The sequence below is a fragment of the Lampris incognitus genome, chromosome 8 (genome assembly GCF_029633865.1).
Source record: "Lampris incognitus isolate fLamInc1 chromosome 8, fLamInc1.hap2, whole genome shotgun sequence".
NCBI lineage: Eukaryota > Metazoa > Chordata > Actinopteri > Lampriformes > Lampridae > Lampris > Lampris incognitus.
In genome coordinates, this window is record NC_079218.1 from 20,215,255 (window position 1) to 20,234,004 (window position 18,750).

At 42.2% G+C, this 18,750-nt stretch overlaps 1 protein-coding gene and 1 non-coding gene across 2 annotated transcripts in view; one reads left to right on the forward strand and one right to left on the reverse strand.

Moving 5' to 3' along the window:
• The window catches only part of cfap54 (cilia and flagella associated protein 54), a 93,363-nt gene that overhangs the window by 2,952 nt on the left and 71,661 nt on the right, over positions 1–18,750 (reverse strand). The window contains exons 45-61 of the mRNA XM_056284230.1: positions 17,885–18,048; positions 13,641–13,795; positions 13,280–13,406; positions 13,150–13,191; positions 12,602–12,682; positions 8,744–8,903; positions 8,512–8,672; positions 7,478–7,645; positions 7,131–7,251; positions 5,848–6,144; positions 5,188–5,296; positions 4,872–5,019; positions 4,633–4,734; positions 3,078–3,195; positions 2,765–2,917; positions 2,506–2,675; positions 2,142–2,264 (exon numbers count right to left, since the gene is read on the reverse strand). Of these exons, the coding sequence (XP_056140205.1) occupies positions 2,142–2,264; positions 2,506–2,675; positions 2,765–2,917; positions 3,078–3,195; positions 4,633–4,734; positions 4,872–5,019; positions 5,188–5,296; positions 5,848–6,144; positions 7,131–7,251; positions 7,478–7,645; positions 8,512–8,672; positions 8,744–8,903; positions 12,602–12,682; positions 13,150–13,191; positions 13,280–13,406; positions 13,641–13,795; positions 17,885–18,048 (2,399 nt within the window). The remainder of the gene's footprint in view (positions 1–2,141; positions 2,265–2,505; positions 2,676–2,764; positions 2,918–3,077; positions 3,196–4,632; positions 4,735–4,871; positions 5,020–5,187; positions 5,297–5,847; positions 6,145–7,130; positions 7,252–7,477; positions 7,646–8,511; positions 8,673–8,743; positions 8,904–12,601; positions 12,683–13,149; positions 13,192–13,279; positions 13,407–13,640; positions 13,796–17,884; positions 18,049–18,750) is intronic.
• On the forward strand, positions 3,493–3,565 carry trnar-ccg (transfer RNA arginine (anticodon CCG)). Its single transcript has one exon. It is a non-coding gene; the product is annotated as a tRNA-Arg (tRNA).

Consider the following 18,750-nt stretch of genomic DNA (forward strand, 5'->3'; position numbering starts at 1 on the left):
TTAGCAGAGTGGGGTAGTGACAGAATGTAAGTAACACCATTATGTATTCAGAATACATAAATGAAGCATCTGTATTCTGTCCACATTGTTTTGAAACATCAGTGTCCAAATAACAGCTAGTTTCTAAATTTTGTGGAGAATACTTTTAGAATAGTTCCCTCTTAATCAGCATTATATGTGGGAATATGTGTTCATGTTTTACCACATGTTAATGCAAAAATTGAAAACCTAAAGGAAGGAAATCATATTTTCAAGGGTTGGCTTCAGCTGCAGTCTGCAACTCAGCAACAAAAACCACATGGAAAACAATCAAATTGCCACAACAGATTTACTTTATGCACCGTAGTTCATTGAGTGCGTTTGCGTGTTGGCGTGCAGTTTCAGTGTAAACATTTGCACTTCTGTCACAGTCTATTTTACATTCATGCAACATAATAATAGTGAGGTGAGGTCAACCGAAAAGCTCCCCCCCACAGTGAAACTTATATGCCCTGGGACCAACCCTGTTCCTAGTTAAAAATAATCACATGATTATTTAAAACTGTTAACTATTTTCAAATCAGCAACACACATTTCCTCCTGTGTACACCACACATGGGTAAAACGCAGCAGTAATTGGAAAATGGCCAGCACACATATTGAGATAATGGCATGGAGATACTAGTAACACTGAGGAATTAGCAACAATGTGACATAAAAATATTAATGGTGCAGCACAATTGTTTCACACAAGCTTTTTGACGATGTATTCTAAATATAACCTGAATAAGTTACTCTTTTTGAATACTGCAATTGAGCAGCTGCCCAATTTCCCCTTGGGGATGAATAAAGTATTTCTGATTATGTTCAGGACAGTGTATTCAATACTCAGACACTTTTTCAGCATATTCTGCCCAGCTCTGTGTATTAGTATCTTGATTTGTAAGTTAATCTTTTGTGTGTGTGTGTGTGTGTTGTGTGTGTGTGTGTGTGTGTGTGTGTGTTGTGTGTGTGTGTGTGTGTGTGTGTGTGTGTGTGTGTGTGTGTGTGTGGCCCAAAAGATTAATTTACAAATGGTCTCAACGAATTTACTTGAATCACTGGATTATTTTGCTCCTTATTTGCTGAGCACTTTCCATACTGTTGAGTGTTTCTTTTAACAAAATTTTATATATATATGATGAGTACACAACACATAAAACAAGCTTGTACTGCTATGTATTAATTTTTTCCCCTACATCTCTCTCTCTCTCTATCTCATATATATATAAACTTAGCACAAAAAGTAAGAAAATTTGTGTTTGGTAGATTATTTCTTTGTTGTAACAATGTTTCTTGGCAATAAATCTTATATCAGGCGCCTGATTGTCAGCACCTGGGGTACCAGAAGCTCAAAACAAGAGTCAATAGCAACAGCAAAATAAGCTGCTATTTGGCATTGGCAGAGAAGATTTGGCAAATTTTTCACAGGCGCAACCCACATACTCAGCTCTGCTGCTCACCCCACAAATGCATGTTCCTTACAAATGTGGCACCATTTAAAAGGGAGATAAACAGGCTTTCCAACGGTATAAGATTTATTGCCAAGGTCTGCGGTGGTGTAGCGGTCTAAGCATCGGCTTTGTGTCGATGCAGTTGCTCACTGGGGACAGGGGTTCGCGCCCCAGTCTCGTCAGATCCGACTATGGCCAGACTTGACGAAGCAGCGATAGTGGCAACGCTGTCTTTGGGAGGGGGGTGGAGTCGGCTTGTGTTTGTCACATGAATGCGTCTCTGTGTGTGTCAGAAAAAACAGTGCTTCGGCCTGGAGTCGCCTTGTCACGAAAGTGGCGAGACATCTCCTTCGAGACTGCCGGCCGGAGAGATGCAGTTGGCGAATGCACATAGTACGAGGGTGGGTGTTTGAATTAAAATAGGGATCGATTGGCCACTAAATTGGGAGAAAATCAGAAATAAAAAAAGATTTATTGCCAAGAAGCATTGTTACTACAAAGAAATAATCTACCAAACACAAATTTCCTTACTTTTTGTGCTAAATATATATATATATATATATATATAGAGAGAGAGAGAGAGAGAGAGAGAGAGAGAGAGAGAGATGTAGGGGAAAAAAATGATACATGCATATGTTTTTGTTGTCTTGGCGTGTGTTTGTGTGTTACCATGTCTTGATATCCGGATGCAGGCTGGTGGTGCCACTGAATACAAAGTTGTTGCTTAGTAGAGATGGACCACTGGTACATCTCATCTACTTGGCCCAAAGAAGCTCGTAGAGTAGGGCTTAGCTGGGACAAAAGGAATTCAACAATATCAAAGAGGGTTCAAAGATCTGAATTGGCAAATGAAAGTAGTGAACATGAAATGGCTGCTTTTTACTTTGGTCTCAGTTGCTGGAATCATGAGGTCTTCAGTCTAAGAAATAACATTACATTAACAGTATATATCTATTTCCATCCTTTTCTGACCTGGCCTTGGTTATCTATTTTCAGGATCTGTGTGTGCAGAAGTATGTACATGTGGTGGTACCTGCATGATTTGTGGCAGAAGCATGATCTCAGCGGGTGCAGGTTCAGGAGGGTAGCAGTTCTCTCTGTAGTTGGTCATGTGTGAGCAGAAGAAGCTGTGCAGCTGGGACAGACGGAGTGCTAGGCTGACTCCCGATAATGATGCCAGGCCTTCCACTGTCTGAGCACACACTGGCCATACACACATTCACAAAATTATACATTAAATTATTATGACTACATTTAATTTCTATCTCCCACACTCATAGATGAAAACATACCTGGCTTGGTGGCTATCTGCTGAAGGTTAAGCAGGTGAGTGTAGTAACGAGCTAAGTGGGTCCAGGTAAGTTGAGATCTTTTCCTGCTTCCGTCTCTGAAGCTGTGCTCTACCTCCAGGCAGGCTAAGTCCTTGGACAGCTGCTGCACACCACCTACACACCAACACACACACACACACACACACACACACACACACACACACACACACACACACACACACAAATTGCGTTTGGCTGCAATCCAAAATAATACCCCAACAGAGTGAGCTCGATGCAAATAACAGCAACTTTGTGTATATAGTTCTAACATTACCACACACGTTGAGCAGATCGTTGGTGGCAAAGTCAGGTATTGCATCGAGGGCCTTTTCGGAGAGCACCCCCCCTCTGTCTCCAGATAACTGGGCACAGCCAGATATCGCTTTAGACACCTACACAATATGACAATGTAGGATTTATTTTCAGTTACAAAACTACACCAACCCTGTATGATAATTCATAAAATAAATAGGTCAGACATCAAAACTGTAGGTGCAGAAAATGGACAAAAATCAACCAATAACCTCCATCTTGGTGGACTCTTTTGTCCAAAGTCTGTGGTAAGAACACAAATACGAGGTATGTTGTTGTTTGTTTTGCTTTAAATGGTAAAATATGCGAGTAAATTGGTTGTGTATGAGATGGGGATCTTGGGGAAATTGTCAAACATCACAATGAAGTACAGAGCAGGCCCAGTGGCCTAATGGATAAGGCATCAGCCTCCGGAGCTGGAGATTGTGGGTTCAAGTCCCACCTGGGTCGCTGGTTAACTTCTTTACACTAATCCTCAAGACTTTGTGTAATCATATTTGATTGATTGAATAGAGTTATGCAGACAGATCTTTCTCAAAATTAGTATGCCAATTAGAGGCTTTACGCTCATTACATGCAACATATGTATTCCAGTTACTCCCCAACATTAATATACCATCTAGAGCAGTGGTATTCAATTATGTCTTTATGCATACTCAATAATCCAGGTGAGAAAATCAAAGAAAGTTGAATCAGTTCATCTGGATACAACGTTTATTGACAAATACGTTTCATCACTCATCTAAGTGACCTCTTCAGTCTAAACTGACTGCAGGTATCCCCACCCTTATAAACAATACAGTTGCATATGTCTTGATGCATGCTCAATAATCCCGGTAAGAAAATCAAAGAAGGTTGAATCAGTTCATCTGGATACAACGTTTATTTACAGATACGTTATTGGAGAAAGATATACTCTTAGGCCATCTTACAATGCTGTGATTGCAAACATTCCCAAATCCTCTGTGAATAGTACACATGGCCACTGTAACACAAGTTAATGGTCACGCCCATATTTGCATATGAAACTGAGCATTGGTTTCAGTCATTATGCAACTGTATTGTTTACAAGGGTGGGGATACCTGAAGTCAGTTTAGACTGAAGAGGTCACTTAGATGAGTGATGAAATGTATCTGTCAATAAACATTGTATCCTGATGAACTTATTCAACTTTCTTTGGTATTCAATTATGTGCCATGGCGGTCAGTGTGTGTTCAGGTTTCCTTTCCAACCCAACAGCACACCAGCTGATTTCAGTGATTAGATCTCCTTTCTGGTTGTAATTGTGTTAATCAGTAAAATCAAATGGTGCAGTGTTTGGTTGAAAAGAAAATTTGCATACCGATGGACCTCTATGGCACATAATTGAATACCACTGTCATAGAGGCTTTCCATCACACGATACGGTCATTTGATATAGTCATGATATAGTCACTGCGATGTTCACTCGAGCATTGTCTGTGCATTTGTTCATTCAATCTTTCTATCCCTGTTCTGTGTGGAGTGTTGTGCAGACCATGGCAGCTCCTCGAAGGCACACCCAGAAGAGCAACAGGTATCCCTCCATTGCCGTCAGTCCTCTGTTCATGTTGGTGAGCAAACGCTTCCACTGGGAGTTCTGAGCAAGTGAGGGGCAAGGTCAGACGAAAAGAGAAAGAAAACAAGAGCAATGGGAGGATGAAGATGCGAGGAAGGATGTCACTGTTGTGTTTGTTTGTAAACAACAAGGTACTAATTACTAATACACGAACATACTTTCTGTTGAGCTGGATGGACAGGAGGCTTTTGTGGTGTGTGCTGCCAATCGTGGAGGAAAAGGAGCGCAACCTCGAGATAACACTTGTGAAGGACACTGAGACACACGCACACCCAGAGAAGGAGAGAGAGCATATAATCACATAGGCTTTATACATTAACAATTAATTAAAAATGAAAATAAAACCAACGTAAAAAGAATTAAGCCAGATCCATTTCACTACCTTTATTCACACATACAGACAAACTTGGTGCTCATACTCATGGGCACATGCATACACACACCCACACACAGTATTTAAGTCTATGTACTGACAGCAGGTTGTGGCAGTGCTTCATTGTAGTTTGGATACACTCCAGGAAGGTCTCAGTCACATCCTGACGGTCAAAATTGCTGAGGTATCTCAGATTGCGCTTCACAATTCCTGGTCACAAACAAACCCGACAGAAAAAAATATTAAAAAAGAAAAACATTGATCCTCTGAGCTTACAGTGCAAATTAATGATAAAGAAACTTGATAACTATCAAATTATTTAAGCTCCAAACGTTTAATTTCTTTAAAAGGGGACTGTTAACACTGGGAATATGAGTCTTTATAGGATTACTGTGTTCCCTAAAGAGGAATACTATGTTTTATTGGAGTTGTTTATAATAGAGTATTATGAATCTGAACACCTTTTGAGTGATAGCTGCATGACAAATGGGGCAAGAGCTTAGTAAACCACGAGAATACAGACATGCCAATGGCAAGACATTACAGAACTTTGTAAGATGGTTTCAAAATTCCAAAGCAGCACTTCTCAATGTTTTGTTCCTAATTTATAGACAGAACAGAAGCCTCAACTTTCTTTAACAATGACAATTAAGCCAAAAATTCATAAACCAAATATTATCTGTCCTCCAGATCCACATTGAAAAATTTTTTTTATACACACACAGATACATAATGAAATACAAATGCATCCATCTACTCACCATGAAAGTACAGCAGGTCAGCCTCCAGCTGCATATCTCTGTAGGCACAGGATTGGGAGAGATACACTGCAGACTGCAGTACTTCATGGATGTATTGCCAGGCCTGGACCATATCAGAGCTGGGGGCAACTCTGGGTATTTCAAAGGGGCTCAAAAAGGGGAGCTGTTTAGGATCGGGACTGTTTGAATAGCAGCCTGGTACCTGGAAGTCTGCCTCAGTATGGCTGGACGAGTGGAAGGAGCTATGCCTGGGGGTGGATTCTAATGTAGAGATGACTCTCTCCATAGCTTTTAGAGCTAAGATCAAATAGTGCAAAACATGTCCAAACAGAGAAGATGTGGTGAGCCTCCATTTCCGATGGCTTATAACTAAGACTGCTTTTCAACAACAAAACGATCCTAGATATCTACAATAACATATGCAAAATAGAGATAAAATGCTATATAAAAGGTCACTGTCATGACGGCCCCCAGTTCAGTCAGTACATACTCTCAGTCATTGTCTACCATAGCCTGTCATTTCAGTCCCAGTTCATCCAGCTCATAACCTTATTCATTCTGTTGTTTTTCCTGTTTTATTTTGAAGTCTTCACCCATCATCATTGCCTATTGTTTTTCCTGTTTAATTTGAAGTACTCACCTGTCTTGTCTTTTCAGATCCTGCCCCTGTTTTTGCCATCAGTCAACCCAGTGTATAGCAACTGTTCCCCATTTCCTGATTAGCTCCCCAGCACTTATACTCCCCTGGTTTCCCTGTTCCCCTGCCAGATTGTCTTGTGTATTCAGCATTTAATTTACTCCCCTTCTACCAGTCTACCCATGTTTGAAGTCTTCTGCCTGTTTCCTGGATCTTGTTTCTATTGCCTGCCCCTCGTTGGATCTGTTTGCCCATTTGAACTGAAAATCCCGGTAACTAGAACTTGAGCTTTGAATCTGTTTTGCCTGTCTGCCTGGCCCTTGTCTATCTGGTCATTTATAGGACGGATTTCCTGTGTACTAATCCCCGCCTGCCCTTGACCATTAAACTGAGTGTTATTGTAAACGCCCTGTCTGAGTCGTGCGTTTGGGTTCTCATCTGCCAGTCTCATCTCTGTTCTTTGATTATTGCTGGGCTGAATTAGTCAGCCTATGCCCAGCTGATACCTGACACCCACATAGGGTAAATTCTGGAGATGGCAACTTTTACAATGTATGTTGTGCTCAACTTTCAAGTCTCCTTTGGGTTAAATTTTTCTTAAAAAAGGGTTTAGACATGTTAAAAAAATATCATGTTCTCTACACACCAATGTGCATGGTGACCTTGGCAAGGAGAGGAAGGTGAGGCAGGTAGATGTTGCTTAGCCCAGTTGGAGGGAGACACACATTTCCATCTTCTACAACCACATCCAGATCAAATGCCTGCAGCTGGAACAAATACATGAATACACAAGAGAAGGAGTCAATACTGTAACTTTTGCAGATCTGAAATACCGGGAAGATGTATTCTCGTGTGTGAGTGAATGGGCATGGTTGAGAGAAAATTGTAAGATGGTGCTAGATTGAACTTTCTGTCAAAAGTATTTGTTGGTTAGCCAAATGCAAAGATTCCAGTATGAATCTTGCATCTGTGTTAATGAGTTTATGGGTGTACCTGTTGCTGTAGTAGTTTTTGTGTTACAAGTGGGTCTAGAGTTTTGTGTTCCAGAAGAGTGGAGTTGTGTGCTCCTCTCAGCTCACTAAGCAGCAAGGTGGCCTGAGCCAGAGTCAAACCAGACCCAGGGGGCATACATTCCCTGTCTAAAAGAAGATTCACTGTCTCCTAAACACACTCACAAAGAAAAAAAAAACACACACACACAGACACACACACACACACACACAGACACCACAGACACACACACACCATTAATGCAGTTAACAGTGCTCAAACTTGTTTTTAATCAGTGCTTGGCGTAGTAAGAAAAAGTTCAGCTACAGCTCTTATTGTTTTTTTGTTATGTTATCAGCCAGCCCTTGTGTATTAAGTTTGGAATTTCCACCATGAATAAAAGACAGATATTAATGATGTTCACAACTTTCCTTTGTGCAATAAGTGACATGAATTTCAACAGTAAAGTGTAATTATCAAGTTAGAAGTAATGACCACAATATTGTGCTGCTATAGTACAGTCTTTTGGGAGTGTATGTACTTTACAACAAAAAAAAACCTGTCACCCAAGTTATTGCATAAAAAGCACAAGCAAAAAAGGTCAAAGCTCACAACTCTTGCTTCGTTCTACTTTTGCTTCCCACTTGTTAAGTTCCATTTTCTCCTGTCTTAAAAATTCCTCGATTGTCCACAAATCTGACATTATTTTTTTAATAGACATACAGTTTGCTAAAAACATGTTTTTCATACAAAAGAGACTATCCATAATTGATGAAAAGATAAAATCATTCAGTGACAAATATTTGAAACACCACTAGAAGAGCTGCATTTATTTGCTCTTTTTTTAGATCACAACTGGAATTATTTAATTATTGCAAAACACACTAAATATCTTGAAACTAAAACATTACTTCTTCACATGTTGAAAATATCCTCAATTTAGAGGGCTTAATAGAGGGTATATTTAGGGTTTCTAGAGTTGATTTTAGAGGGTAAATCTATGTTTTTGCATTCCGGGGATGTTAGTATGAGTTTACCTGCAGCACTGAGATCCAGCCAACCACAGTCTGCCCTCTATGCTTGTCCAGCGCAGTGCCTTCTAAAAGGAGAAGGGCTTGTGTGTCTGGGTCTCCCCACAATTTACATTCCTCTAGACCCTCTGATAACACCTGTACTGTCTCCTCATAACTGTTCTTACCTACACACACAGAATGGATCAATTACAAGATGAAGACAAACACACAGACACACAAAGGACACTAATCAGACCTGGGATGATGGCAGTGCCAGGGATGTGTGCAACCAGACTGTGGACCAAAGCCAGTCGACATTTCAGCCACAAAGTAACTCCAATCCTTTCCCGAGCCTCAACTTCTCGGGGAGAGTCTCCTGGCAGGAGGCTGCATACACTACACGAATCTCTGCTGCCCTTTGGACAAAATATGCACACATGTTAACATGCACATAATGAACAGTCTTAAACAGTCAAAAGATCCACCTGGCATTAGTGCAAGCTGTTAAATGTTTTTTTTTCTGTAAACTATACCAGTCTGGATATGTAAATAGTCAAGAAAAATGTATGGTGACCTTTTCACAGCATAATTTCTGCTGTCAACTCATTCCAAGGCAAACAGAGGGGCATTATGTCTTTTCTGAAGACAATGAAAGACCTAGGAAGGATCTTGAAATGATTCATGCCTGATATGCATTAAACCTTTTTTTCCCCTTTTTATTCACATTTATTACTGAATTATCTTGGTTTCTCTGTGCATTTGTGTGTGTGTGTGTGTGTGTGTGTGTGTGTGTGTGTTTGTTGTGTGTCTTCTCCATGGATTGTCACCTTGTTGTGGTGGAGAAGCTTGTGTGGTCCTGAGATCCCGAGAGCAATGCTGTCTGGAGCTATGCTCCTGGTGGGTCACCCATGGCAGTAAGGTCAAGGGGGAGGTCCCTGACAAAGAGCAATCCAAACAAGACCTCAACAGTGGAACAGGCGGAGGATGATGGCTGACCTTAGGGAAGCACCACAATGGCTGGGAACGCGTATGAAGGCTGCAGCAGAAATGGGCCCCCAGTCATCTTGGATTCAATACCACTGGATCCTGACCCATATTTGTAAAGGACCGTGTGGTGGCTGTTTGTGCACCAGTCTCCCCGTGTTAAACAAAGTCATGCACAGGTGTCATCCATGAAAAGAATCCACCCTAATATCCCGGATTAATTTCCATGCTGACTGGCAAGTGGCAACTAGGGCGGGATTGTGAGATCTGGAAGTCCCTAGTCATGAGCCAGCACATCAGGCAGTGGGTGCTAGATTCAGTTGCTGGGCTCTTGGAATGAGGTAGAAAGAGCCCTTTGGTAGCTGCACCCACGACTGAGCAGCCCTCTTTAGGATCCACTCTGCTCACCCTACCTGGGGAAGGGGCTAGAAAAGCTGCCCTAAAAATAGCCTGTCTCAAACCTCCTGACTGGACTACCGCATCCAGAGGGATCACTACATGCAGTAAGAAACATAGAAACATGAACTTTGGAGCCTGGAATGTGCACATACTGGTGGATAGTGACCTGTCAACCACTGACAGACTGGAGAAGAGAACCTTGATCATCGCTAGAGAACTGAAGAGATGCCGAATTGACATAGCTGCCCTTTCTGAAACCCAACTGGCAGATGAAGGACAACTGAAGGAGGAGGAGAAGGGTGGCTACACTTTCTTCCGGAAAGGAAAAGATGCTGATGAGCCCAGGATCTATGGTGTTGGATTTACCATCAGGAACCAGATCATCAGTTACTGTCTGAACTTCCTATGGGGATCCATGAGCATCTCATAATCATCCGTCTGGTCCTTACCAACAACCAGATGGCAACAGTTGTGAGTGGCTATGCCCCTACTTTAGACTCTGAAGAGGAAGTAAAAGAGACCTTCTATGCCTGCTTAGATGAGACATTGTCAAGAATCCCCAAAGAGCGTAAGAGTATTCTCCAAGGAGACTTCCAACGCCAGGGTTGGCCGGGATCAACACCTCTAGAAGGGCACTATAGGAACTCCAATGGAGTTCTGCTTCTTTTTTTTCTTTTTTTTCAAATTTATTTCTGATTTTTCCCTTTTTCTCCCAGTTTAGTGGCAAATCAATCGCTATTTTAGTTCAAACACCCACCCTCGTACTGCATGCATTCGCCAACTGCATCTCTCCGGCCGGCAGTCTCGAAGGAGACGCCTCGCCACTTTCGTGACAAGGTGAATCCAGGCCGAACCACTGCTTTTTCCGACACACACAGAGACGCATTCATGTGATGAACACAAGCTGACGCCACCCCCCTCCCGAAGACAGCATTGCCAATTATTGCTGCTTCATCGAGTCCGGCCATAGTTGGATCTGGCGAGACCGGGGCGCGAACCCCGGTCCCCAGTGGGCAACTGCATTGACACAAAGCCGATGCTTAGACTGCTACACCACCGCGGACCCCCGGAGTTCTGCTTCTTAGCAAATGAGCTGAGTATGACCTCACCATTACTAACAGGCTGTTTTGTCAGAAAAACAAATTTAAGGCTTCTTGGAAACACCCCTGGCTCCAAACAGTGGCATCTCCTTGACTATGTCATTGTACGAACTAGGGACTGCCGTGATGTGAAAATCACGAGGGCCATGATTGATGCAGATGATTGCTGGACAGATCATCACCTAATCCACTCCACAATGTCCATCAGACTCAGGAGGAAGAGGAGGGTTCAAAAGAAGCAGATCCAGCTAAGACTGAACCTTGAAAGCCTGAATGAAACTGCCACCCAGAAGCAACTTCAGGCCTCTCTTGGGGAAACCCTCCAACAGGAATATCCTGATGACATTGAGAAGCACCGGAGCCTGCTCAAATCCACCACCCTCAACACCTGCAAAATCACCCTTGGGTACAAGTCTAGAAAACACCAGGACTGGTTTGATGAGAATGACATGGAGATAGAACAGCTCATCTCCAAGAAAAGGAAAGCCTTTCATGCCTGGCAAAATTATGTAACCTGTAAGGCTAAAAGAGTGGCTCACTCCAGAGCCAAGGCGGATGCCCAGAGATGGGTGAGAACTGTTGCTGGACAGAAAAGGCTCTGGAAATCCAGCGACTGGCAGACTTGGGTGACACAAGGGGCTTTTTTCAGCTCTACTACGGCCCTCTATGGTCCAAGCAACTGTGGCTTAAACCCCCTGTGCTCAAAAGACAGGCAGAAGCGGCTGATGGACAACAAGTCCATTAACACCCAATGGAAGGAGCACCTCCAGGAACTCCTCTACCGCAACAGCACAGCTGAACCAGACATTGCCAGCCACATTTCCTAGAGTCCCATCAGAGAAGACACTGGTGAACCTCCCACCATGACAAAGGTTCAGGATGCCATCAGGAGTCTTAAGAACAACAACGCCACCAGTCCAGATGGGATCCCAGCTGAGATCTTAAAGGAAGGTGGACCAGAGCTCTTGTACCATACCACATTCACGCCATCCGCCTCAAGATCTGGGGAAAAAAAACTTTCCTCAGGGCTCAGGGATGGTCTGATAGTGGCCATATTCAAGAAAGGGGCCAAGGCGGAATGTGGAAACTACAGGGGCATCTCACTCCTGTCAACAACAGGCAAAGTCCTTGCTCAAGTCCTCGCAAACTAACTGCTACCATTGGCTGAGTAAGTATTCCCAGAATCTCAGTGTGGCTTCTGCTCATCCAGAGGCATAACAGACATGATATTTACAGCACACCAACTCCAAGAAAAATGTTGTGAACAAAGGCAGTCTTTTTACATGGTTTTCATAGACCTGACAAAGGCTTTTGACTCAGTAGACTGTCAGGTTCTGTGGAGCATCCTATCAAGATATGGCTGCCCTGACAAATACATCAGAATATTGAGGCTTCTACATGATGGCATGTCAGTGACAGTGCTCAGCAACAGCAGCTCTGAATCAGAGGCCATCACTGTGGAAAAAGGGGTCAAACAGGGATGCATCATCACACCCACCCTGTTTGCCATCCCTGCTGCCATACTGAACCTCATTGGCGAAGTGTTACCATGGGGGATCACAATGCTATACAGAACTGACAGAAGACTCTTCAACCTTAATAGGTTCAAGGCCAAGAGCAAAGTCTGCAACACCACCATTATGGAGCTTCAGTATGTAGATGACAACGCCATCACAGTACACCTCCAGGACATCAGCAGGCACCTGAGAGCCCTGGAACAATACCACCAAAGATCCTTATGAAAGATCCTGAGGATCAGCTGGAAGGACAGACACCAACATCAGCATTCTGGAAGAAGCCAACATGACTAGCATCACCACCAAAATAATGCAGCACCAACTCCGATGGACAGGCCATGTCATCCACATATCCAAGACATGCCTCCCCAAACAGATCTTGTACTCCCAGCTGAAGGAAAGTCAGTGAGCTCCTGGCAGGCAAAAGAAACGTTTCAAGGACAATATCAAGACCAGTCTGAAGAAATTCAACATTACATCAAGCAACTGGAAACACATTGCACTGGATAAGTGCTCCTGGAAAAAATCTGTGCAGGAAGGAGCTGCATGTCATGAAATGGAACTCCACTGTGCCGCAGAGAAAAAGTGACGGCACTGAAAGGAGGAGAAAAAAGTCTTAACCACCACCACCACCAACCACCATTGCTTTCCCCTGCCCACACTGCACCAAAGTATGTGGACTGCAGCTTGGCCTCTACAGCCATCTGAAGACCCACAAGCAGACAACCTAATGGAGAGGAAAGTCTTATTCACTTTGAGTGACCGCCAGTGATGATGGTGGGTGTGTGTTACCTGTTCACAAGTGGTCCTGTCTTGTGGGAGCAGGGAGGAAGCATCTCTCTGAGAAGAGGAAGGGATTCCCTTCATACTGATGTCTGACATCTGAAGCAACACCAAGGATGAAACCGCTATGTCAGAACTGAGGAGGGAGGAGAAAAATAATTAACACACACACACACACACACAATGTGTAAACAGCACACACACAAAACATATATTTTCAAAAACACATACATTCACAATGAATTACTGAGTGAAAAACATTTAAGGAAAATTATTACTTTCTATTAGGTCATCATCACACACAACATAAGGCTGTGGGCTCACAAACGAACACACACACACACACACACACACATGGTCAAACCCAGACCTAATTGCACTGCGTCCTTGCTGCAGGTATAGGTTGGCCATTAGCAGGTTGCCTTCTATGGTCAACTCCAGCTCTTCTGTTTGGCTGTGAGACTGAGGCAGTGGCTTTTGGGAACTGGAGATCAGCAAGTGAAATGCCCTTTCCAGCAAAAGGAACTGAAATAATAATAGCAATAAATGTATTTGTATAGCATTTTTCTTAAATCAAGGTAAACAGAATTCAAGAGGAACAATGTCGAGAAATGGGAGAAATTGACAATGTTTACGGAAATGTGTGGACTTCATAGAGACGGTGCAATCCAGACCTTTTTATGTTTTATTTTGTTTTGTTTTCTTTGGTGTGTCTTTATATAATGGAAAAACAATAAAAAAATCAATTAAAAAAATCAAGGTAAACAATAAGGACAAAGCTTAGGCGTAAGTTTATAGTCAAATATCAACAGATCTGTATTATTACAGACATTTTTAACAGGTCATTGTCACTATGTATGGTTCCTAAATGCTTTAAGAAAACTTTTGCCTGTACTCAAAAAAAAAAAATCACCTGTATCCTGTCTTAATGGCTACAGACCTGTTGCTTTGACCTCAGAAATAATGAAATGCTTTGAAAATTAGTTAAGACATACATAATTTTTAACACTCCTGCCAACCATGATCCACTACAGTTTGCTTATTGGTCAAAAAGATCTGTAGATAATGCTGTGTTGTTGGCTCTGAATACTGTGCTAAAACAACTTGAAGGAAAAAACAGAATGTTGTTCATTGACTATAGCTCTGCATTTAATACCACTGTACCATTGAAATTGGTGTTAAAGCTTAGGAACCAGAAACAGAGGTGAACAAAGGCACAAAAAAAGCAAAAACAACAAAGGATTGAAGCAACAATAGATGAATAAAACAACAAATAAGGCATCTTAAGTAAAAGCCAGCCTAAAAAGATAGGTCTTAAAGTTTTCTTTTAAAAATGCCCACAAAGGTGGACTGATCACCTTCAGTACTGATCAATGTGTGCTGGTGAGTACTTAAAGTTTGGCTCTCATAGTCTACTGAAGCACAAACTAGGAGGCATCAGGGTGCTGCAACACCAAGCTGACAACGTCCCCACCAACACAGCAGCCGGGGAAGGGAAGACATCCCACATTAAACAGGCCCTGGTTAAGTGTGGTTATCCTAACTGGGCATTTGTTAAAACCAAGAAGACACCCAAACAGTATACCAGCCGATCAAAGAGAGGAGCAGAACAACAGCTGTCTAAGCGTAAACCAGTGGTGATTCTGTATGTGGTGAGAGTGTTGGAACAGTTGAGAAGCATATTTTCCAAACACCACATCTCAGTTGCTTTCAAACCCCAAAACACTTTGTGCCAGAAATTCTTTCACCCCAAGGATAGAGTCCCCCGAGAGCAATATAATGTATGCTGTTATGTGCCAGGAGAATTGCTGTGACTTTTATATCGGGGAAAGTAAACAGATGCTGGCCAAGAGGATGGCACAACACAGAAGAGCTAACACATCAGGCCAGGACTCTGCAGTCTACACCCATCTACAGGCCAGTGGCCACTCTTTCAAGGACGAGGATGTGCACATCCTTGATAGGGAGGAACGCTGGTTTGGACAGGGAGTCAAAGAGGCCATCTATGTGAAGAGTACATCTGGCACCATCTTACAATGCTGTAATTGCAACCATTCCCCAGTCCTCTGTGATTAGTACACATGGCCATTGAAACTAGTTAATTGTCATGGCAATTTGCATATCAAACCGATCGCTGGTTCTGGTTGTGACACAACTCTCCTCATTTCGGTTATGCAACTGTATTGTTTATAAGGTTGGGGATACCTGCAGTCAGCTGAGACTGATGAAGTCATTTAGATGAGTGATGAACCATTTCTCCCACTAAATTTGTGTCCAGATGAATTGATTCAAATTTCTGGGGGTTCCTAATGTGTCTTTTCTCACATACAATGTCACAAGATCATGACAAAGCAAAACAATAATTAAATTACATTGTTAAATTCCCACATGTACAGATACTTAGTTCATGTTCTTACTAAATATAAAAATCATGTCTTTAAGCAAATCATACCCCTGCACATTCAAATAATTTGTTAGGAACATCGACATTCTGTTATATTCATGTATTCCATTTTACTCTGTGTGCAGCTCTCCAAGGTGAGATATTACAGATTTAGGGCAGAGCCAAAGAATTCTCTTTCCTGTGAATGTTGCCTTGAGTTTTTATGAATACAGAACAATCTGTCAGAGGGCAGATTTCGCTTCTGCCAGATTTCTGCCAGAGGCCAGATTTCAGAGGGTCGGTTTCTGTCACAATTACAGTTTTTCACAATTGCTTAAACACATTTCCCGATAGACTACCTCACTCTCCCAAAACCCTAAACACAAATCACAAAACTCACACACAAAATGTAGAATCCTACACTTCTCTTGCAAAAGCACACTTTGCCCTCAAAACAGTGTTAACTCTTCACTAAATGGTATTTTCTTTTCAAATGACAAACACATACATCATATGAGTAGACATTTCTAAGGACCCATTGAACACTGATGTGCAGAATGGAAAACACTATAGTATGAATGGAAAACACTATATGAATGCTTTATCAGTAGAATCATGCCTTTGCATGTTCAGTGTTACGCTTTCACCTGTTGGATGTAAAATATTACCATACAATGTTTTTATGTATACTCAAATAGAAAACAACACACACTACTTTATATTGAGACAACCGAGAAGCGACTCAGGTTGAGTTGGACCCTCTGGCCAGCCTCCCTCACGGCCAAACCATAGTTGACCACATGATCAATGACAGTGGCCCTAATCTCATCAGAGATTATGGTTCTTCTCCTTCCTCCTCCTTGTCCTCTTCCTCCTTGTCCTCCTCTTCCTCCTCCTCCTTGTCCTCTCCCTCCTCCTCTTACTTTCACTCCGCTGCCTTGCTGCTCACCTCTCTCTTCAATGTTGCCACCATCCATTGTTTTCCAAACAAACAAGGAGCTCATCTGTGACCCTTCTATGGCAAATTGCTGATTGCAACTTGCACAACAGCCTTTGGAGTTTAGAAATGTGATTGGCAGTGTGTTCTGTGTGAACACCAAGAGAGGGAATTCAGGAAGAGTGTGCAAGATATAGAGAATTGTGTGTAGTGTAGTGAAAAATGTGTGGTATAGAATGGGAATCTGAGTCTAAAGCAGAAAATGTGCTTGGAGTTCAGCAGAATTGGTTTAGGCAGTTGGTACATGAGTTTCAGGTTGTCCACATTGTGTCTGATGTTCCAATTAATGCGTTTAAACAATTGTGAAAAACTGTAATTTACCAACCACTGTTCTGCCGGTGAGATTATAGCATAGAGATTATGACTAATTGATGACTTAATTGATTATGACTAATGACCATTGCAAACTGTTCTCTTCTCTCACATCTTGTCTCTCTCTCTCTCTCTGAATGTCTTCTCCTTTCTCTTTTTCTGTGTGTGAATGGTGTCATGTGAGTCTCCCTTGTGTGCACGTGCAGTCGGTCCTCCTCCCAGGTCTCCATGGTGACAGCGGTCGCCAGCTGGACACTGCTTGGCATTCTCCTCATCACAATTGTAAATATATCTTATAAATCCATGTAACTTTTGTTATCCTGTTTTTTTTTTTTTTTTACATGGCGATGCTGTTGCGTGGCTTGGGTCCTGAGCTGTTCCGGTGGCGTCTGAACACTGCTTGGCATCCTGCGCATCATATTCTTCATAAATTTTATAATTCCATTATAATTCTGTGATCCTTTTCAATGTTGTATTCTGTAAATTGTGTAAACACAACATCCATTGCATGTTGTCAGTCTTGGGAGAGAGATCTCTCCTCTGTTGCTCTCCCTGAGGTTGGTTCCTATTTTTTCCCCCTGTTAAAGTTTTTTCTTTAGGGAATTGTTCCTTACCCAATGCGATGGTCTAAGGACAGGATGTTGTGTTGTTGTAAAGCCTCTTGAGGCAAATTTGTAACTTGTGATATTGGGCTATACAAATAAAATTGACTCGACTTGACTCCACTTTTCTGTCTGCTTCTCTACTTTTCCATTGTCTCAATAAACAAAGACACTACGGGTGAGTGGACCCTGCCACTCTCCCCTTTTAAAAACAAACAATATATTTCCCCCTTTTAAAACAAAGAGTATATAAGCAGAAAAATTGTAATTTCCCCATGAAGAGAAATTGCACTGAGGAAAGGCAATATGAGTGCTAGCACCTTGAGTTTTTCTGGAGTGAGTTCCTCCTTTGTGGGGTCAAGAATCAGCTTTTTCAGGTCTTCTCTTTTGAGGGAGCACTCTGACTCTGGGTTGTCCTGTTCATGGTGCATTGAACTCGCTGAAGTCTCTGTTATATTGTTATGAGCATCAGCAAAATGGGCTTCTGAAAGACAACCCCGCACAACCACACAGACACATAATAAGACATTCAAATTAGTGCAATTCACTAGCAGTTTTGTTTTTTCACTGAACTACAATCTTTCCACTGAGAGCACTGATGTACAAGGGATGTAGATTAGACACAGTACAGAAATGCTGAATGTGCTTTTGTATGAAAATCCTACTAAAAAGCAACGCAAACAACATATTCACAGAATGTTCAATCAGTTCATCCAGACACAAAGTTTATTGAGAAAACGTTTCATCACTCGTCTAAGTGACTTCTTCAGTCTCAACTGACTGCAGGTGTCCCCACCCTTATAAAAAATACAGTTGCATAACGACCGAAACAAATGATCTGTTTCATGTGCAAATTGTTTTGACCATTAACTAGAGTTGCAATGGCAATGTGTACCAATTTCTGGCGCCACGTGTTTTGGGGTTTGAAAGCAACTGAGATACAATGTTTGGAAAGTATGCCTGTCAACTGTTTCGACACTCCCACCACATATGGAATCACCACTGGTTTACACTTAGACAGCTGTTGTCCTTCTCCTCTCTTCAATCTCTTGGCGCACTGTTTGGGTGTCTTCCTGGCTTTGAGAAACGCTCAGTTAGCATAACCACACTTAACCAGGGCCAGTTTCATGTGGGATTTCTCCCCTTCCCCGGCCGCTATGTCATCTGTGACTAGTATATGTTGCCA